Genomic DNA, 22,355 nt, shown 5'->3' with positions numbered 1-22,355 from the left:
AGTGCCTTGTATGTTCCCCAGCTGCTGTCCAATGTGACTCTGATTTATTATTTTCTACATCATGAAAGCATTATTTGAATCCTTGGTTGTAACCTATAAAAGGCGAAAGGTTCAAGACTTGTTTAATCTTCTTGTTAAGGCTGTGTACAATATTTGCTTTGGGGTGTTTACTTACCATACGAATTGCTTTGTGTTTATATTGGTCTTTATGCCTCAGGGAGTTAAGCAGTGCTACAGTGTCTCCCAAAGAATGCCATTTGTGTTACATTGCTTAAAAAGTTTCAGTTCATATACCTCCATGAAAAATGCACTTAAAACTTATCTTAACAAAAATAACTACACTTAGGTCCAGAATGTTCTCTAATGCTCTTGAGAATTTCCTAGAATAAATTTTTCTGACTTTTGAAATAATAGATCCATAATATATATTCTTATGGAAATCTGAAATCATGTGGGAAATTGGGGATAAAAAATATTTTATTAGCAAATTTAAATGAGGTAGATGGAGAATTAAATGTCTTTTAAGTTACCTTTGAGATGATTTTTCTCAATCACAGCACCACCCAGAGCTTTGAGAAACAATTTTATTCACAGCTTCTGATTCTATTTGATGTAATTTTTAGAAAATAAGTTTTGCTGGTTGTTTTGAATCAGGGTATGGAGTACAGTTCACTCTGATCCTATCATATACATCATGTAAGTATTTAAGATTTTCAATAAATGATTGTTGGATTGAAGTGAATGATATTTCAAGTAATTGTTATGTCATGGCCAAGATTTCAGTGAAACTCAAAATTTCTCCCTGTCGTGTTCTCCATTGCATGCTGCTTCTATCGATTAACATAAGCACTACTGAGTAGAAGCTAGAAGAGGGGTCTAATTAGAAGGCCCCTTTCTGTTCTCTGCTTGGCTTGTAAAATAATTTATTTCTCTAGATCCCACCAACATAGTTTCATGTGAGCAAAAACCTAAATGTCAAAGTTTGTATGACACATGGACATGTCTATAGAATTTTTTTGGTCTGGTGTATGCCAAAAAATAAACATGATATAGAACAGTTTATATTTATTGAGTACCTAATCGGTTCCAGTTCAATATGAAGCTCTTTATGCAGATTATTTTATTTAATTTTCCTAGTAACTCCATGGAGCAAAAATTATCTCTAATTTATATAATAGGAAGTTGAGCGTAAGGGAAATTAAGTAACTTTCCTAAACTTACATATATGGCAAATTTGAGAAATATCTGTTTCTTTAGCTCCAAAGCCTTTGACCCTTTCACCATATTAGATTATGATTGCTATTAATATATGATTATAATTATAATGCTTGTACTTAGGTACTCAACAGAATGGTGACTCTAGTAACCAGCCTTGGTTCTGCTGAGCTTCCCTGCATCTTCTCAGGAGACACAGGCTACAGAGCTTGAAGGCTGAGGATTCTTCCAGGGTCACTTCAGGGGCAAATCTGAAGAAAGTTCACAACAGGTAGCAGGGCAGGAATCAACGAGATCTTCTCAGTTAGTTATACCCGGAGGAGGAACTGTATGAAATCCACCCAAGAACCAGTCATGCTAAGTGCCAAACCTATAGACAAAAATAAGGGATAGGAGAATGAAGTAGGTATGGAGAAAGATGAAATTGTTCTTAAACTTCTCAAGATTAAAAATATCCCAGCAAAGGAGATCTTAAAAGCCCTTCATGGTGTATTAGTTGTCCATGCACGGGGGTGAGTGGAGAGGTACTCCTGAGCCCAAGGCTACAGCTCTGGAACTAGCAGCACGTTTGAAGGGGAAAGCGTGTTTCCACCATCTCAGCTCCTACTGATAACCAATGGAATGTTGGTGAGTGAAGGATCCAGGGGGAAGAAGCAGCTGAAATGTGTATAGTGAGAAGGCAGAGAGAATAATATTTATATTGGGAATGGCACGAGTGTGATGAGGCTGCAGGTTTTTCACCCTTGTCATGGAGAAAAAGCCACGCTGACACCATGCAGTTTTAAATAGTGAAAAATTTGCAAATTGTTAGGTCTTAAATAATTTAGATAGCCATAGTGGCCATTTAGATTCGTGCAGTTTTTTTTCAGGGTATCTGATCTCTTGATTTAATTCTTTTCATCTCCTATAAAAATAAAAGAGGGGGAGAAAATTTAGCCATTATAGTATTTCTGTACATTTTCTCCATCCTTTTACATAACTTACACCAGTACCTTCCTATTTATAGTATTCTTTGTGGGTATTTCTTCTTTTCTTTCACTGAGCAAGGATAAATGAGCCAGGGATTCTTGAAACTGCTATAACACTTCTCTTAGAACTAGATGGTCATACTTTAAGAATGTCTACACATTCTTAGTAGTCCCTCTAAACAATGACAGTTGTGGCATAAAAATATTTGGTTGGTTTCAGGACTGATAGAGAAAAGTACTATAAAATTTGCTGTTAACTGTGAAAGGTTAAAAAAAAGGAAATGCCATCATGAAGGAGCTAATCTTTCTGAAGTACTGCTGTAATTTTAAATATTATTAGCTATGACTTCTCACCATTAACTATGCAGTTGTTTTTTCTTCATCTGACTTAGCAGCCAGATAGATGCAACATTGTCTTTAACATTTAAGACTCCCAGCAAGGCCGGGCACGGTGGCTCACCTGTGTAATCCCAGCACTTTGGGATCCTGAGGCAGGCAAATCACAAGGTCAGGAGTTTGAGATCAGACTGGCCAATATGATGAAACCCCATCTATACTAAAAATACAAAAATTAGCCAGGCATGGTGGTGGGCACCAGCTACTTGGGAGGCTGAGGCAGGAGAATAGCTTGAACCTGCGAGGTGGAGGCGGAGGTTGCAGTGAGCTGAGATCACGCCACTGCACTCCAGCCTGGGCGACAGAGCGAGACTCCATCTCAAAAAGAATAAATAAATAAATAAATAAAAGACTCCTAGCATGGAAGAGAAACTGGCCGCTGAAATCCTGAATGTGAGAGTTAATCAAGGATGGTCTGAGGGAAGTCAAGTAGAGGGAGCTCTGTAAGCAGATTGCTGAGAGAATATGATTATCACAAGGCATTTATAATGATAAGAAATTCACAAGCGTTCATTCAAAAATATTCTTGATTCCTAGGTAACTCTGGGCATGTTTCTACCAACAAATTGAGGCATATGTCAGTGCAGCCTAGGTCAGACTACCTTTTTTCATTAAACCTCACAAAATTAAAGGACGTAAAGGAGAAGTCCTGGTACTCATGTTGCAGACTACAGTCTATATGGCAAAGGAGGATCTCTGTCCCTTATGTTTGGATAAAAACATTGGGTAGGCATTTGAATACAAGCTTACTGCTAATGTGAGGGCCAAGGTCTTTGGCCCCCTAAAGGTTTGCTGAAAAATTACTGACAGGAGGCAGATTGATAAGAGGAAAGGCACACAAATGTATTTGATGTGTATACATGGGAGCCTTCAGGATGAAGACCCACCCTCACAATGCAGTATGGAACCTTGTATACCATCTTGAGGTTACAGAAAGAATGGGGGCTTGAATATTTGTAAAACAGGTTTCAGTGGCAAGACAGGTTATGAGAGGGAGAAAGGAAGAGGCTTGGGTAGCAAAGGGGGTCTTGTTTTATAGATAAATCTTTGGCAGCCCACAGAGAAAATAGATGGTAAATGTTTCTTTTCAAACCTTGGCAGGTGTCAGACTCTCAGTTAATCTCTCCTAGATTTAAAAAAAAAAAAAAAAAAGGAAAGGGAGAGCCTGGCTGCACTAACACGTTTTCTACAGATGCAAATTTCTCCCACAAAATACAGCTTTGCAGAACCACTTCTATCCACTGGGCCTCTGGCAACCATTTCAAAATATGTGAATGAAATATATGTGGGGGTAAACTATTTTTATTTACTTCACTAAAGAAGGGATGGTGTTCTTTCGGGAATTCTGTGCATAGAGAGCCTGTGGCTTAGGCACTTTGATTTATGTATGTTTCTTCCCGTGATTGGCTACCTAGGGACTGCTATCTCCAGCAAATCTTCTAAATGTCTGCCATGTAGAATTCCTTTCTTATCTTTCTGTCTCACCCTCTTAGCTAGCTGCTTCTCTAACCCCAGAGTGACACTGTACTCCCCACAATCTCCTATGTCCTGAATATTTTACCCCATCCTAAACTCCATCTCTAAGACAGCTGCATTTTCTCGTGCTACCTACTGCATTGTACATCTTCCCCTTAGTTCCCATGATGCAACTCTGCCCTACCCCAGAAAATGTAATTTAATTGGTCTGGTATAAAACCTGGGACACTATCATTCTTGAAATGTTCCCCAAGCGATTCTATTATATTGCCAAGGTTGAGAACTACTTGTAGCAGGCATCAGCATGGTCACTTAATGATTTGACTTTTGCTAGATCTAAGGTGAGGAAATTGGAGAGTGGTATCCATAGAACGAACTGTTTAGTTTAATTTTTTTAAAATTTCTTCTTCTAAAAAAAATCCAACAACAAGATACACGTACAGAACATGCAGGTTTATTACATAGGTATACATGTGCCATGGTAGTTTGTTACACCTATTGACCTGTCTTCTAAGTTCCCTCCCCCACTCCTTACTTCCCAACAGGCCCTGGTGTATGTTGTTCCCCTCTCTGTGTCCACCTGTTCTCAATGTTCAACTCCCTTTTATGAGTGAGAACACATGGTGTTTGGTTTTCTGTTCCTGTGTTAGTTTGCTGAGGATGATGGTTTCCAGCTTCATTCATGTCCCTGCAGAGGACATGATCTCATTCTTTCTTATGGCTGCATAGTATTCCATGGTGTATATGTGCCACATTTTCTTTATCCAGTCTATCATTGGTGGACATTTGGGTTGGTTCCAAGTCTTTGCTATTGGAAACAGTGGTGCAATAAACATACATGTGCATGTGTCTTTATAGTCGAATGATTAATAATCCTTTGGGTATATACCCAGTAATGGGATTGCTGGGTCAAATGATATTTCTAGTTCTAGATCCTTGAGGAATCGCCACACTGTCTTCCACAATGGTTGAACTAATTTACACTCCCACCAACAGTGTAAAAGCGTTCCTATTTCTCCACAGCCTCTCCAGCATCTGTTGTTTCCTGACTTTTTAATGATCACCATTCTAACTGGCGTGAGATGATATCTCATTGTGGTTTTGATTTGCATTTCTCTAATGACTAGTGATGATGAGCTTATTTTCATATGTTTGTTGGCCGTGTAAATGTCTTCTTTTGAGAAGTGTCTGTTCATATCCTTTGCCCAGTTTTTGATGGGGTTGTTTGTTTTTTTCCTGTAAATTTGTTTAAGTTCCTTGTAGATTCTGGATATTAGCCCTTTGTCAAGTGGATAGATTGCAAACATTTTCTCTCATTCTGTAGGTTGCCTGTTCGCTCTGATGATAGTTTCTTTTGCTGGATAGAACATGTTTTACAGAGTTGTGAGAATTAAATGCATTAAGCCCATAGAATAGATTCTGGTACATAGCAAGTGCTCTCTCTCTCTCTACATGTAGAGCTCTGTATACAGTTGCTGCAAAAGTAATTGTGGTTTTCACCATTGAAAGTAATGGCAAAGAGCATAATTACCTTTGTACCAATTTAAATATATGAAAGGAATATATATGTAAAACCTATGTATATGTCACATGTATGTCTCTAGCCTATTATTATAATATATAATATAATTATATATAACATGTGTTATATATAATATAGTAATATTTATTCCAAATAAATATATACTATAAATAATATAATAATTTATATTATAATATATAATAGACTATATTATATTATATTATTAAAATATATGCATATATACATATGTATATATATGCCTTTCATAGACTTAAATATATGACAGCAATAATAGGTTAGCATATATATATGTTTGCTATTTTGTTTTGTTTTGTTTTGTTTTGTTTTCTGCCTTTCAGTTTTAGAGACAGGGTCTCATCATGTTGCCCAGGCTGGTCTCAAATTCCTGTGCTCAAGTGATCCTCCCTGCTTTGGCCCCTCAAAGTGCTGGGATTTCAGACATGAGACACTGCACCTAGTCCAGTCCCTATATTTTTAAATAGACTACCTAAGTGCACAAATACTTGTTATTTACATTGAGTTATTTCTGTATATATGCTATAAGCAAATCTTGAAGCACCAGTTTGATTTTTATAAGGCACAGGAATATATTTTGCTAATGCTTTAAAATGACGGCAGATTCTAGTATTACTTTAGAAATTAAAATTAGGCCGGGCGCGGTGGCTCAAGCCTGTAATCCCAGCACTTTGGGAGGCCGAGACAGGTGGATCACGAGGTCAGAAGATCGAGACCATCCTGTCTAACACGGTGGAATCCCGTCTCTACTAAAAAAAAAAAAATACAAAAAACTAGCCGGGCGAAGAGCGCGCCCCCGGCTGGGCCAAAAAAGGAGGCCCCCTAGAAATGATAAAAAAAAAAAAAAAAAAAAAGAAGTTAAAATTAATATTTTAACACATCTTTCATTATTGTATTATCTGAACCAAACCTGTTATTGCTGCTATTGCAGCAAATCCAGGAGGTTTTTCTTATAAAATATGGAGAATATAGCTTAGATTTCTAGTGAAGATGTTACTAGCAATAATTAGTAAAATCAGTAAGCACTAAAAGGAAAATACCAAAACCAAAACATTTTGAATTAGTCATTAAATCTGAAAGAAAGATAGATTTATGTTTTGAGATTCTGTTCTAGGTGTGGTATATGTGTATTTTTGCAAAAACCATAAACAATTGTGGCAAAATGAAGGAAATATTTAAAAATAAACCTCTTAAACAATTCTTCAATGGATTAAGCATGAATATGTTTTTATTTTCTTTGATGAATATGGAAAAATTCTTTTCCTTAGCAATTTGTATGAAGCCAAAAACTATTGTCCGACTCTGCTGTATCAAAATAAACAAAAAATTGACACTCACTTTACCCTGCCAAAAGCAAAATCTTTAACTTTTGCCTTAGTATATAAGCCAGCATTCACTGTATCCTGTAAGTTCTGAGTGTAGGTGTGTTTGCTTTCTTCCATTTTTTTGTACGCATGTTTTCTTTTTATTTATTATTGTAAGTTATGTGAAATTTTTATCCAAATTTTTATTTTTTTCTGATTAACAATCAGAATAATCAGATAATTACTGATAAATTTGATGTTCATCCTTCCAACTTTTTCCCATGGAAATTTATACTTAATAAAGGGGAGAGGTCATCATTACATAATGTCCTTTTAATATGCTTCTCCCTTTAATGTGTTGTGAATGCCTTTCTGGGTCATTAGATGTTTTTCTACCTAATTACTTTCATGAATCATATGGCTGTACCACGATTTATTTAATCAATTCCTCATCATTGAATATTTAAATTGCCTCAATTTTTTACTACTATAAAAACATCCTTCAGTACACACCCCTTTAAAAGCTGACTCTTAGAAGGTGTTCTTGACTCTCTACGTAAATGTACAAATACAAATAAATTGCTTTCCAGAAAAGGTGTACTACTAATTTACTTTCCTGATACTAAACTATGAAAATTCAGTCCTAACAATAGGTATTTTAAAAAATGTTTTTAAAATGCTAAGTGAAAAAGAGCATATTGTTATTTTCATTTGCATTACTTTTGGTTCCTAGTGAGTTTAATATTTTTGTATATTAATTATGCATTTATATTTCTTCTTTTGTGTGTGAATTGCCTTTCATGTTCTTTGTGTGTTTTTATTTTGATGTATTTGTCTCTTTCTTGATACATGACTGAATATTTTCCCTAGCCTGTCAATTGCCTTGGATTTTGAATTTTGTTTCTAGTGAGTTTTATTTTGTTTTGTTTTAACAATTAAAAGCTTTAATTTTTGAAAAATTTGCTGGCAAATCTATATATCTTCTTTGTTTTCTGCTTTGACATTATTCTTTTATAAAGACCCATGCCTCCCAAATGTTATGTAAGCATGCAGCTATGTTTTTATTATTTCTTCTTTTATATTTAACTATCTGTTCTATTTGGAATTCATTGTGATGCATGTATGAGGTAGAAATCTAATTACAAAAAGATGAGTATCCAGTTCATCCATCATTTATTGCATGATCTCTTTCTCCATTGAATTAAAATGCTGTATTTTATAATATATTAAAGTATTACATGTGCTTGGACATGTTCCTAGACTTGCCAGATAAATGAGTCTCTTTCTTTGTCTTGTCACATATTATTATGGCTTTATGTTTTCATATCCAGTAATGTAAACTCTCTGACACATTATTCTTATTCCTCAAATGTTTTTGATGAATTCTCTTCCAAATGAAATTTATAATCATTGTATTCATTGATTCAGCAAATATTTGTTGAGTGGATATTCTGTGCTTGGTATTGTGCATGGTGTTAGGATTGCTGCCAAAATTGAGACTGACAGTCCCTACCCTTATGGTGCCAAAAATTCACTTCCAAAAAATCTTTAAATTTTGATGAAGATTGCACTAATCTTATAAAATAAGTTGGAGGGGAATGCAATCTTTGCAATATTAAGTTCTTCATTTTAGAAAGTTTTAAGTCTCTCCATTTATTTGAGACTTTTAAAATATGTCCCAATAGGCCGGGCGCGGTGGCTCAAGCCTGTAATCCCAGCACCTTGGGAGGCCGAGGCGGGTGGATCACGAGGTCAGGATATCGAGACCATCCTGGCCAACATGGTGAAATCCCGTCTCTACTAAAAAAAATACAAAAAACTAGCCAGGCGTGGTGGCGGGCGCCTGTAGTCCCAGCTACTCGGAGGCTGAGGCGGGAGAATGGCGTGAACCCGGGAGGCGGAGCTTGCAGTGAGCCGAGATCGCACCACTGCACTCCAGCCTGGGCGACGCAGCGAGACTCCGTCTCAAACATAACAAAACAAAAACAAAAAAAAGTCCCAATAATGTTTTGTGAGTTGTATATTTTAAGATATACATCTTATTGCTATTACAATGTATCTTTTGTTATATTGTTACTATGAATGGGATGCTCATTTAATTAGTTGTCATGTTTGGTATATAGAAATCGATGTTCTTAACATAGTTCTTTTTTAAACCTCTATCTTTTAAACTCTTGATTCATTTCCATTTGTTACACAATCATATTCTATGCTGATGATACTTTTTCTTCTTCTTTCCAATATTCGTACCTCAATCATTTTTCTTGTTGAGTTGTATTAGCTAGAAATTCTAGAAAAATGTTAAATGGTAGTAATAGCTACTATTCCGTTTTTTCCTGATTCTAAATGTAATGCATCTAGACTTTTATTAATTATGGCATTGATTGTTATTTTGAGGAAGAAATCCTTTTTCAGGTTAATAATATATCTTTATATTCAAGTTTATTAAGAACATTTATCAGAAACAGATATTGAAATTTTATCAGATTCCTTTTCATTTGTTATTGAGATAATCATTGGTTCTTCTGTATTCTGTTAATTAATTTCTCAAAATTAAACTGTCATAATATTCTTAGGATAGAGACATATAAAGTACTGTATTTTTACAACAAGTTAAAATGATAATGGTGATTTTATTAAGTGACCTCACACAATAGAAAACACTGTCGCCTTAGAATTTTTCCAACTGATCATTCTACTTAGAAACAACTCTGCTTTGGGATCAGAACTCTAATTTATAGTGAAGTAAACCGGGATTAATTCATTTGATGTAATTGCAAGCATGAGTTCAGGTTTCTATTTTTTCACCTGAACTTTCCTTCATGGTTTGAATATCTAGAAAAAGTAGAGTTTCCTATCTCTAGACTAAACATTTGACCCTATCCTAGGTATGCATTATAATTTTTTAACCAGAAATGATTAAAGAATTTAAACTCATCTACAATAACTTTGAAGCTCTGAGCTTGAAGATCGTGTGAGAAATGAGACACCACTCCTAGAAGATATAGGAGATATTTTTAGGCTTCCAAAGTTTCCCTGGGAGGCTGATCTAAATTGAGTCACAAACTTATTCTCACCAGGAATGCAATCACTTGAGCTGTTTTCCAACCTGAGCCCCTCTACCCAGATGATCTTCTAAACTCATACTATTCAGACTTTCATCCTTTTTAGTAGAAAATAGCCATAGTCATGGCAGGGTGAGGGCTAGGACAATTACGCAAGGAATTCTTGGCCTCTGCCATGGGACTCTGCAGACTCAGATCATATAATCAGAGATGTTAGCACTGGAGGGGACATCACAATTAGCTTTCTCCACCTCTTAGTTTATCAGTGAGGAAAACTGTCCACAGCAGGGAAGTGACTAAAGTAACACAGCCAATGTAGGTAATGTGCTGGATAAGAATTTGGAATTCACGATTTTGAATTCAGTGTTTATTTCACCATCACACTGGCTTACACATTGGTATCAGGCTTCTTCTATTATTGAAGTGACCCATTAAGTGAATTCCATCTTGATTCATGTCTGATACAGAGTAATAAACTATTTTATTAAATATCCAAATAATTATACATTCCTCCTTCTTACATGCAAGCCTAAGTTTGCTTGTACTATTTCATGTGGTAACAAATCAGAACATTTCTTGTGTCTGTGAAAATACTCTGAACAACGGAGTACAGTCAGCTTTCTTGTACCAAGAATAGAGGGACTACGTTTCTCCCAGTCATTCTGGGGATAACTTTTGTAAAGGATTGCACGTCATAGATTAAGCTAGGTATCACTTACCAGTGTTTTTTTCCAAATAAAAAAAAATCAGGTGATATCTATAAATGGTTCCATTGTAAATATTAAAGAACATGATGCTTAAAACAGATTAGGGAAAACTATAGAAGGGGTGGAGTTTCGGAGTGCTGATTTTGTCCTTGAATGGTAACAGCTCCATATGGTGGTGAGGTTTATGTTGGTTTGCTGTTTGCAGGTGGTCTTATTATTAGGATTTTTCATACTGAAAATGAACCACATTTTAGTTTGTAAACATATGCCCTTCCAGAGTCGTGCTACCAGTTCTTTGTGAAATAGGTACTGTTGTTCAAAGGATGACTATGTCCTCTTTGGTTGAGGAAAGACGACAACTAACTCAGTAATGACAATATGTAAAATAGGTATTACAAACCAGACATGGTGGCATGAGCCTGTAGTCCCAGATACTTGAGAGGCTAAAGCAGGAGAATCTGTTGATCTGTGGATTTGAGGCTGTAGTGTGTTGTGATTGCACCTGTGAATAGCCCTTGCACTCCAGCCCGAGCAACAAAGCAAGACCCTGTCTCTGAATTTTTTAAAAAGGCATTCCATTCAGATTAATACGCATTTTAATTGTGTTTTGTTATAAATTACAACTCAATAAAAATTCAACAAATAAGCCTGTTGTGATAGGGAAAAGTCTATTGTGATCTGGAAAATATAATGGAGAGATCCAGTGGAAGAGATTTTGGTTCACATTACTCAAAAGAAAATAAACCTTATAGAAGTCTTTACACTTCTAACTTGAAAAATTCTGTGCTAAAATTTAGCTTGGTTGCTAAAATATTTCTCTTTTTTCTCAGAAGATTATTTTTAGGATCCTACAGACACAAGTTACTTTTAAAAATATTTACATACTTGCTTTGCAATGTATTATCAGTAGTTCTGTATTCTTTGAGATAGTCTATCCAGTCTCTCTGTATTGACTATATGTCTGTATAGATATATGTTAGGAGATAAATGAGTTCTGAAAGGGGAGAAATGTGTTTATGCTAATCATGATATAAGCAATTGACCTTATAAGCAGTGTTCACGGTTCATACCTTTCCTGTTACTGTCTTACAAAGAACAAGAAACGATGCTTTATCTGGTGTGCATCGTAAATAATGCCCCTTGCTCTCTGCTTCATGACCACATGTGATACTTCTAACATAGGTAGCACATGTAAATCCAGTGGCCTTGACTGCAACTCAGGAGAGCATTTTGGCCAAGTACAAACCCACTAGTCAAGGAAAAAAAAAAAAAAAAGAAAAACAAATCAAAGTAAATTGATGGTATTGATATTTGTCTATGAAAAACAGTATAATATAGAACAATTCTGGGATAAAATATTGATCTCAAATAATTTTAAGGATTAAATATTGCCACTGTAAGCATACTATGAACAATTATGTTTGTAGTACAGATATATTTATAATTTTAAATCTAAGATTTACCTTAATTGTACATTTTCCTAATTAAAAAAATTACTTTGGAAAAAAACATTCTTGAATCTAGAGAAAAGTTGGCAAATACATATGGAAGTTTGTAAAAGCATCCAGGGCAGCTCTTTCACTGACTGCAGTAACTTAGGAGTGAAAACAACACAACTGCTTCAATGTACAGCAATGGGCAAATAACCCAATGTATTCACAGGGTGGCATGTTAGGCAGCACTTAGAATAAATGAGTTGGTTATACAAGTATTGATAAAGATAAATGTGAAAAACACAGTGTTAAGTTTTTAAAAAGTTGTAAAAAGCACAGTAGGATGTCATTTATATAAAATTTAAAAACCTCAAAAGCCATTCTCCTTTGATATATATTCTAAAGATGAACATATGTAATAATAGAAGTACAAAACGAACATAGTATACACTGTGCAGTCATTTGTGTACTTACTTTTCAAAAATATTTAAGTAGATTTAGCAAACTATTCACATGTAATATTTGGGTAGGAGGTTGGCAATTTTCTTTTTAACACCTGCCTGTCTGCTGTCATTTAAACTCACATTTAACATGTGGCTATGTGAGGTGAGAGAACTATAATATTTCAGGTTTGTGATTAGTTTGGAGGCTTTTTAAAAGTTTGAATGTTTTCTTGCATTCAGAGCCTTAGTTGACTTAGTTAATTCAAAATAAAACATATATAAAGCATAGAATAAGCAGCTATACAAAGCTACTCAATCAATGGCAGCTCTATAGGGGTTAGGATTTCTTGTGGGGATGACATTGACGTAGAAAGCATTGTCATCTATTGAGAATGAGGGGGCTGGAGGTATTGGATACTTGAGGTTTAGAAAATACATTGTAGAAAATGGACAAAAAAAAAAAAAAAAAAAAAAAAACAAATTAAGGGATGAGGCAGAATAGTGCTTGGCAATACCAGGGGTAGGGGGCAGTCTTGCTTGGAAATTTATATTTTAAATGGAACCAATTATCATAACATCATTTCCTTTCAGGGATACCGTCTGGTCCCTATTTTACTGGGTCATTATAAAACAAAATGGGGAATTATGCATCCTTCTCTTTTGAGGTCAATTTAACAAGATGGGTAAGAATTAGACCTCCTAGGTTCAAAATCCCTGGATTCAGATCTATTCTTGTATATTTAGGGGAAGTGGTAATAAATTCGATGGACAATTTGGTTTAGTAGTAGATTGAGGACCCTGATGAGGTATATTTGGGAAAACATAACTTCTGCTCTCCCTCACTGACTCACGGGCCTTTGAGGAGTCCAGCAGTCATTGGAATCTGGCCTGAGATTGAGGCTGCTGGCAAACTCCTTCACCAAAGTCCATTCTTATTGCTGACTGAGAAGGGACTAGCATTGGAAATGGCCAATTTTAAATACCACTAGTGCTGGTGTGCTCCTCTCTCCCATTGCCAGTTCTGCCTTATGTGGTTGCCTTGAGAAGCTAAGTTCATTCTGAAAATAATGCCATTGCCCAAAACACTTTAGAAAATTCTAGTTTGAAATTACATCAAGCCACCTGGTCTCTTTGGCCTCAGTTTCTTCATCTGCCATGTGAAAATAATAGTGCCTACTCTGTATCTAAGAAAGTCTCTATAGTAAACAAAAAAAAATGCCTACTCTGATACTGAAAGTTGTTATGAAAAATAAAAAAGGGAAATGCTTTAGAAACTGTTAAGTGCTATGTAGATGTTACTAATTAACAAACCATTTCAGAAACTATACTTTTTATTTTATGGCCACTATTCACTGTTTAATTTGAAATACCTCATATGTAAACTTGTCTGCCAGTGACTTTTGCTATAACAAATCCCAAATCTTATTTCAAAGTACCAAGATATTGAAAATAGTGCTAAGAGTTTCACATGTGGTATGACCCTCTATATAAACTCGTTTTAAGTCTCCTCTAAAGCTGAAAAGTCCTGTGTTGGAATTATCAGGGTATTTTATGAGAAAGAAATGAAATTTAATTTTCTCTGTTTTTCCACTTCTGCAGGAAGTCACCAAAGCAGTACAGCCTCTCTTACTGGGAAGAATCATAGCTTCCTATGACCCGGATAACAAGGAGGAACGCTCTATTGCGATTTATCTAGGCATAGGCTTATGCCTTCTCTTTATCGTGAGGACACTGCTCTTACACCCAGCCATTTTTGGCCTTCATCACATTGGAATGCAGATGAGAATAGCTATGTTTAGTTTGATTTATAAGAAGGTAATACTTCCTTGCACAGGCCCTGTGGTACATATGTTCTGTATGGTACATGTTTTAATGCCATAAATTAGGTAGTGAGCTGGTACAAGTAAGGGATAAATGCTGAAATTAATTTCATATGCCTATGAAATAAATGGCAGGAATAATTAATGCTCTTAATTATCCTTGATAATTTAATTGACTTCAACTCATAATTATTAAATATCTTCTGTCAACTGCCTCTGTTGTAGTTTTTTTTTTTTTTTTTCTCCTAATCATGTTATCTTTTTTTTGGAATCCATGGTTTCCTGTTAAGGTGACACACAGCCTACATAAAAGTAATTGACAAAATATCATCTTATAGTAAAATGCCACATATCTTTATGTTCAGTAAGAAGAGTGTAATATATGATTGTTAATGATAACCCAAACAACAAAAGTTTTCACCTTAACTGGTTGTCATAAGTAGTAGTATTCACTGCCTTATTTTGAGTTGGATTTTTATCATCCTATGAGCCCTATAAATTTAAAGGTTTTGGAACAGCACGTGTATTGAAACCATAAGAACCTACTCTGCTTTTCTGCATGTATTATCCAGACAAGGGCCCAAGTTGCTGAGGCATCATTTAGGTGTATTCAAATTAACATTTAACTACCTTACAAACACAATTTAAGGTTGTTTTGAAGGCATGTACTTGCATCATCCTGATTCACTACCATATGTGACTAACTTGGATCTGCAAAGTCATTATGGAAAGTTGTTTTGATGGACTCATTTGGATATTGCTTTACCCTTCTTCTCTTTTTTCTTTTACCAATGTAAATATTAAATACTTGGCTTTTAGGGGCATAGATCTGAAATCTGCCTCTAGCAAATAACCCATAACACTTCTAAGACACACCTGCAAGGTCAACTGTGTTGTAAAACCTTGATAACCATACTTTATTGTTCAAAAAAGCCTTTTATGAAGGCAGAAGTAAATAAAAACGGAGTCCACAGTTATCACCTCAGCTGCAATCTCATCAGTTCACAAGTACCAGGAAAACGTGATAAATCAACAAAAGTTTTATTTTGATCTGAACATTTTACATAAGTGAAGACATTGTTAGATATCATTTGGAATGTAGAATCTACACAGCGACATATCAGAGAAAGTTGAATTCAGTTTAATAAATGTCTATAGAAAGTGCTTGATATAATGACAATAGCTCAGAATGTGCATGACAAGCTTTTAAGTGATTGGGTACACTCTCATTTGATCTTCTGCACAACTCTTAATGGTAGGTACTATTATCCTTGTCTTATGGATAAGGAAACTAAGATTTAAAAGGTACAGAACATGGTGCGAACACTGCTTCAATATTTCTAAAATAGGTAAATCACAATCTCTGAACTGGAGGATTTTCTAACCACTAGGGACAATAGAGTACTGATATTTAGTGGGCAGACTGTAATGCAGGAAGAGACAGGCATGGGCTAAACGGGTGTAGAGATCAAATAAAGAGCAGGTTAGTTTGTAAACAAGTCCATATGTAACATTTAGCAGAAATACAGGATATAGGTGCTTTCAGACCCAGATGCATTGATAAAGAGTTAGGTGGTATTGTATTTGTCTTCCTTTCTCAATGTTGCATATCTATGTTCTTGCCCAGTTTGCTTCATCTCTCTAGCCACACTTATTGGCCTACATTGGCCATCATCACCAAAGAAGGCAATCCCATCTCCGTGTGGCTTTGGTTGGGTCCCTAAAGTGAACCTTGTGTTTACTCTTCCCAGGTCTCATGCCTTCCCATATCTGACCTGTTTTGTCCTCATGGTCAGGATATGTGGGACCTTTCCTACAATGTTCCAAAGTTTGTAATAGAGCTCTCCTCTGCTTTGTTCCAAATTCTGCAACATTTTACTTTAAATAATGAATTTAAATACAAACTTGAGCTTTGCCTATAATTTTCAAGAATGCAGAGATAACTAAATTAACAAAAATATTCATTGAGTCCTTACTGTGCACACAGCTCCATGTTAAGCCTTGTGCAGCACTCAAAGTCGCTCGAGACTAAGCCTGTTACTAAGTCATGTGCAATTTAGCTCAATGGATTTCCCCCACTTCATATTGCTCTGATAATGTTTTGGAATTAACTGCCTTGATTCGTTCCTTTCTTTGCTTATCTATACACTATTTATTATTCTACACCATCTCAAATTTTAACTCCTCAAGAAAATCCTTCCAGATTTTTCTAACCAGGAGTTTTAACTTTCTCTTAACTACCCTATTACTTTCTACTTCCCTTAACTCGTCTATCATATTATATTTAGTTATTTATATACTAGGTCACCTTGACGATGGGATTATGTTTTAATAAATCTTAATAATCCCTGAGGCATCAAGTAGAGTGATTTGCATTTACTAAATGCTCAACAAATATGTGAGGTATTCACTTGAAACTAATATTAGATAATTCCCAGTCAAAGTGATCTAATAGCAAATCAATTCTTCAGTTTTATAGGCAAAATATGACTCTGATCTTCCATAATCATAGTTAAGTTGTCAACTTTATAGTTTTAATTAAGTAAATTTAATTGATAGATAAATAAGTAGATAAAAAATAATTTACCTGCTTAACTAGTTTTCACATAGCATTGCATTTTTCTTTGTAAAATATATGGATTTTGTATTGACAAACTTTTTCACCAAAGTATTAATTTTTCAATTATTCATCATATACTTTTATTGACTTTAAAAGTAATTTTATCCAAATGAGTTAGTATAGAACTACATGAAAAATTCAAGGCCAAGGCTTAATTTCAAATTTCAGTACCTTTGGCTCTATCTTTTAAAACAAAACCAAAAACTCCCACACGGTATAAATGGTATTTAAGTATAATACCATTCTCATTGTGAGGAGAAAAAATAATTGTTTCCCTCTAGATACTGGAAAATAAAACAACTAGAAGCATTCCAGTATAGTATTGACTGTTAAAAGAAATATTTATGAATCTAAGATGATAGTAAGCTAGATGAATAGAACATAATTTTCATTACCTTTACTTAATAATGAATGCATAATAACTGAATTAGTCATATTATAATGTTACTTATAATATATTTGTATTTTGTTTGTTGAAATTATCTAACTTCCCATTTTTCTTTTAGACTTTAAAGCTGTCAAGCCGTGTTCTAGATAAAATAAGTATTGGACAACTTGTTAGTCTCCTTTCCAACAACCTGAACAAATTTGATGAAGTATGTACCTATTGATTTAATCTTTTAGGCACTATTGTTATAAATTATACAACTAGAAAGGTAGAGTTTTCCTGTATCAGATAAGTGGTTAAGTCTTGCTCAGCTCTAGCTTCCCTATTCTGAAAACTGAGAAAGGTCAGTTGTATAGCAGAGCACCATCCTGGGGTCTGGTAGAACCACCCAACTCAAAGGCACCTCAGCCTGTTGTTAATAAGATTTTTCAAAACTTAATTCTTATCAGACCATGCTTCTTTTTAAAACTTTAAATCTGTTATATACTTTGGCTGAATATGATACTCTGAGCAATTCTTGTTCTGTGTTGTCTTATGTGATAAATAAATTCAAGGTCCTTGGGACATATGATGTGTTTTTGCACATCCAGTACTTAAAATAGCATGAGACCCACAGCTGGTACAAAATTAATTACTGTTGAATTGAGCAAATATTTGTTCTAAATGTCTCTATCAAATGACAGAGTTGTGCAGTTGTGTAGATTGAGTCTCTGGAGAGAGTTCTTTGTTCTCTCATGTTCTATGCTGTGGTTCTTGCTTTATGCAAAAAAAGTAAGTTACTTAAAACCTGGACTAATGATAACTTAAGATGTCCAATCTCAATTCCACTGAATAAAAATATGCTTAAAAGTGCACTGGCTTGAAATTTGTTCTTTGGGGAAACCTATTCTATGTGTAGAATGTTTAAGCACATTGTTATGTGCTCTATGTAATGATTACCTAGATTTTACTGTGCTCAGAACCACGAAGTGTTTGACCATATAAGCTCCTTTTACTTGCTTTTTTTCATATATGATTGTTTGTTTCTAGGGGTGGAAGATAAAATGACACCTGTTTTTGCTGTGCTTTTATTTTCCAGGGACTTGCATTGGCACATTTCGTGTGGATCGTTCCTCTGCAAGTGGCACTCCTCATGGGGCTAATCTGGGAGTTGTTACAGGCCTCTGCCTTCTGTGGACTTGGTTTCCTGATAGTCCTTGCCCTTTTTCAGGCTGGGCTAGGGAGAATGATGATGAAGTACAGGTAGCAACCTATTTTCATAGCTTGAAGGTTTTTAAAATTATGTTTTCAAAAAGTCCACTTTAGTAAAACCAGGACTGCTCTATGCATAGAACTGTGATCTTCAGTGTCATTAAAAAAGACTTTTTTTTTTTTGGAGATGGAGTCTAGATCTGTCACCCAGGCTGCAGTGCAGTGGCATGATCTTGGCTCACTGCAACTTCTGCCTCCTAGGCTCAAGCAATTCTCCTGCCTTAGCCTCCGGAGTAGCTGGGATTAGCGGCGCACGCCACCACGCCCGGCTAATTTTTGTATTTTAGTAGAGACAGGGTTTCACCAGGTTGCCCAGGATGGTCTCGAATGCCCGACTTCAGGTGATCTGCCCACCTCAGAGCCTCCCAAAGTGCTGGGATTACAGGCATGAGCTACCATGCCCGGCCTAAAAGACTTTTTAAGATGGTATAAATATTACTTCCTGTATCAATGGGACAATTTTTTGCTTCTCAGTCTCCTGAATTTGTTTATAAATATGTTGATTCAGTTCATTTTTTAGATTATAAAACAGTTAAAAAATGGATAAAACATTTATGTGAATTAAAGGGAATACCTAATTTTTGTGTAGAGTTGATTAGCTTTTACTACTCTGGTTTATGGATCATCACACCAGAGCCTTAGTTACTTTGTGTTACAGAATAACTAATACTAGTGAATGAATGACTTAGTCACTGCTTATGATAAAGCGCTTGAATTTGTCAGCTAGAGTATGATAGAAAGTATATAAATTTTGGAGTCAAATAGCACTTTGTTTGAATCCCAGATTGCATACTTACTAGTTATGTGACCTTAGTCAAGCCACTTCATCTCACTGAGTCTTTGCTTTTTTCATCTCTAAAATAGAGATACCCACTGCTTATAGACTGTCGTAAGGGATAGAGATGGCAGATGGAATGAGTCTGTACAATATCTGACACATAGGAGGCATTTACTAAACAGTAGTTATTATTTTTGTTACCATCTATTTGATAATAAAATAAATGCCCATCTGTCGAATAAAAGAAATATGACTTAAAACCTTAAGCAGTTCTTAGTAGATAATTTGACTTGTTTTTACTATTAGATTGATTGATTGATTGATTTATAGAGATCAGAGAGCTGGGAAGATCAATGAAAGACTTGTGATTACCTCAGAAATGATTGAAAATATCCAATCTGTGAAGGCATACTGCTGGGAAGAAGCAATGGAAAAAATGATTGAAAACCTAAGACAGTAAGTTGTTCCAGTAATTTCAATGTTGTTAGTAATTCTGTCCTTAATTTTTAAAAAATATGTTTGTCACAGTAGACTTCCACTTCTTATTTGATGTTTCTGACAATCAAATGATTGCATTTAAGTTCTCTCAATATTCATACATTAGTTGCATAAATTCACTTTCATGGGCTGTAGTTTTATGTAGTTAGTCCAGGGTGTTATTTTGCGCTGCAAGTATATTATATTGATACCTTATTAAAGAATTTCCTACATGTGTTCACTGCTGCTCAATACATTTATTTCATTAAAATAATGATGAAGATATTGAAGGCTGATTGGTAACTCAGATGGAACTGGTAGAGTATACAATTCTGAACCAAATAAATGATTCTCTATTATTATATCTTAATTTATGTGTTACGGTACATTAACCATGAAAAAACTTGTGTCTGGTTAGAATATGTTTGCTCTTCCTTAACTTGGGAATGACATAGGGTAGTATTCACAAATTGGGTTCCTATAAATCCTCCACTTGAAATGAAGTCAGTTCAAGTAATGAAAGCTATCTCCTGAGATAGAATCAGTACTTGGCACCTATCTCTGGTGTTCTTTCACCTCATATAACCTTTCACTGATTAGTAAGGATTATATCCAACAAAGAAAGTACAGTGCAGACTGAGTTATGATTACTGAGATAAATCTGGGCAAGATGTAAACTATAGCATTTCTGTAGCAATGAGACCATTTTTCTTCAGTTGAGCTCCATGTTCTATAAACTCCAATCTAAAAAGGTTCTAGGAGACTCAGTGAAAGTTGACACACTGTTCAAGGAACAAATAATTTCAGCACATGAGAATTTCACGGGGAAAAATATACTAAAAACAGAAGTACCCTTATGGATGGTGTCAGTATGGGTTATGAGGAATTCAGGCTGCTGAGTCCAGTACACAATGGTAACTGAGCTGCAGGTGTGTGATTGGAACAACAAAAGAAATGCTGAAATATTAAGTCCTTTGCCATGTAAACAGAAAGAGTAAAAGAGTATTTATTTCCCAAACATTATTGGTCACTTGTTTTTGTTATGCATTTCAAGATAAATCCAGGAAAGGAATTGCATTTTCTTTCCAGAAAACAAGTTCTTGGGGGAATTGTTCAATTGGTAGATCTTCTTTATCTCATTAACAAGTCAGTGTTCCATCACACTTGCTCTCTGCATCACTCTTCTGCAAACACATGTATAGCAAGGGTGATGACAAGGATATCAGAAGATCTGGTTTTCTCAAACTCATGATAAACTCATGACTGGGTCATTCTTGGTGCTGATTTTACTTTGTTTTTTGTTGTTTTTTTGTTCCCTCTTCCTCAAAAGATGAAATCTATTCCCTTTACTTGGTATTTCTGTTTGATATATAGTGAATGTTTAGTTGTAACCTTTATAATCTGGCATGAAATTGTCACTTGAAAGGCTAGAAAGTGTTGACATAAATATGGGAAAGCAAGAATTGCCCCTACTCAAGAGAGCAAATATAATGTTCTGGAAGAGATTGGCAGAATTCACATCAAAGAAGTGATTACCTCAGCCTGGGACGCTGTTGTGCTGGTCAAAAGGCTGTGCAAAGCTCCCTGAAAATCCACTTTTTTATTGCTCTTTAGTAATAAAGTCACTTTCAATTTTAAAAATAAGAAACTGATATAATAGTTTTATGAGTCATAAAATGTTAGCGATTATATTATGGAGAATCTACTTTCTGAGTGATTCTTACAAATGTTCTTGGATCCATTCTTTTTTTCTTATAGTACTTCTTCTTCCTATTTTTCCCAGCTCTAATATGTTTCAACAACAGTTGAACAAATTTAACATTTTTATGAAAAGTGTTTTCTATCATTTTATAAATACCAGCCTAGTCCATGTTTTTCCTTTTCTTGTTGAGGAGAAAGGACACACATTGTAAATTTAAATATAGACCTCTACTGTGCAACAACTCCACAAAGGAGATGACATGTTAATCTTGGCAACAACTCCACAAAGGAGATGACATGTTTTCCTTCTATAGAGGTGGATTCTGTAAAGTTAGAGGGCAGAGTGACTTGCTTAAGATGTCATAGCTGTAACTGGCAGAACCAGGATTCAAAGCCAGGTGAGATGCCAAAATCATAATCTGTCTTCAGTGTCAAGTTACTGAAATTGGTAGACCTAAATAGACTGAATTGCAATCTGGGTTGGGCACATTGAACTCAATTTTCTTCATCAGTGTGCTCAGATTACATTTTATTTTTCAGACTAAAAATGGAAAAAAGATTCCCTCTTAGTTCTGCACTTGAGAATGAGAATAGCTTTTCTGAATTAAGGAAGAACTAATGCCCAAATGCCAGGTACCCACATGCACTATGCCATGGCACAGCTGTTGCCCCCTTTCACCAGAGCCCTCTGCCTCTATCCTGGTTGACCTTTCCTTGGGCAAGAACTGGATGGGGAGGATCACAAGTGACTCCAA

At 35.3% G+C, this 22,355-nt stretch overlaps 1 protein-coding gene across 4 annotated transcripts in view; it reads left to right on the top strand.

The window, feature by feature from the left end:
* The window catches only part of CFTR (CF transmembrane conductance regulator), a 185,301-nt gene that overhangs the window by 38,378 nt on the left and 124,568 nt on the right, over positions 1–22,355 (top strand). For all 4 annotated transcript variants that reach the window (XM_021935087.2, XM_031664846.1, XM_031664845.1 and 1 more), the window contains 4 exon segments: positions 14,165–14,380; positions 17,512–17,601; positions 18,472–18,635; positions 19,753–19,878. In XM_021935087.2, the coding sequence (XP_021790779.1) occupies positions 14,165–14,380; positions 17,512–17,601; positions 18,472–18,635; positions 19,753–19,878 (596 nt within the window).

The sequence above is a fragment of the Papio anubis genome, chromosome 4 (assembly GCF_008728515.1).
Source record: "Papio anubis isolate 15944 chromosome 4, Panubis1.0, whole genome shotgun sequence".
Classification (NCBI taxonomy): domain Eukaryota; kingdom Metazoa; phylum Chordata; class Mammalia; order Primates; family Cercopithecidae; genus Papio; species Papio anubis.
The sequence above is the reverse complement of the archived record's forward strand: the minus strand, read 5'-3'. Positions and strand labels throughout refer to the sequence as shown.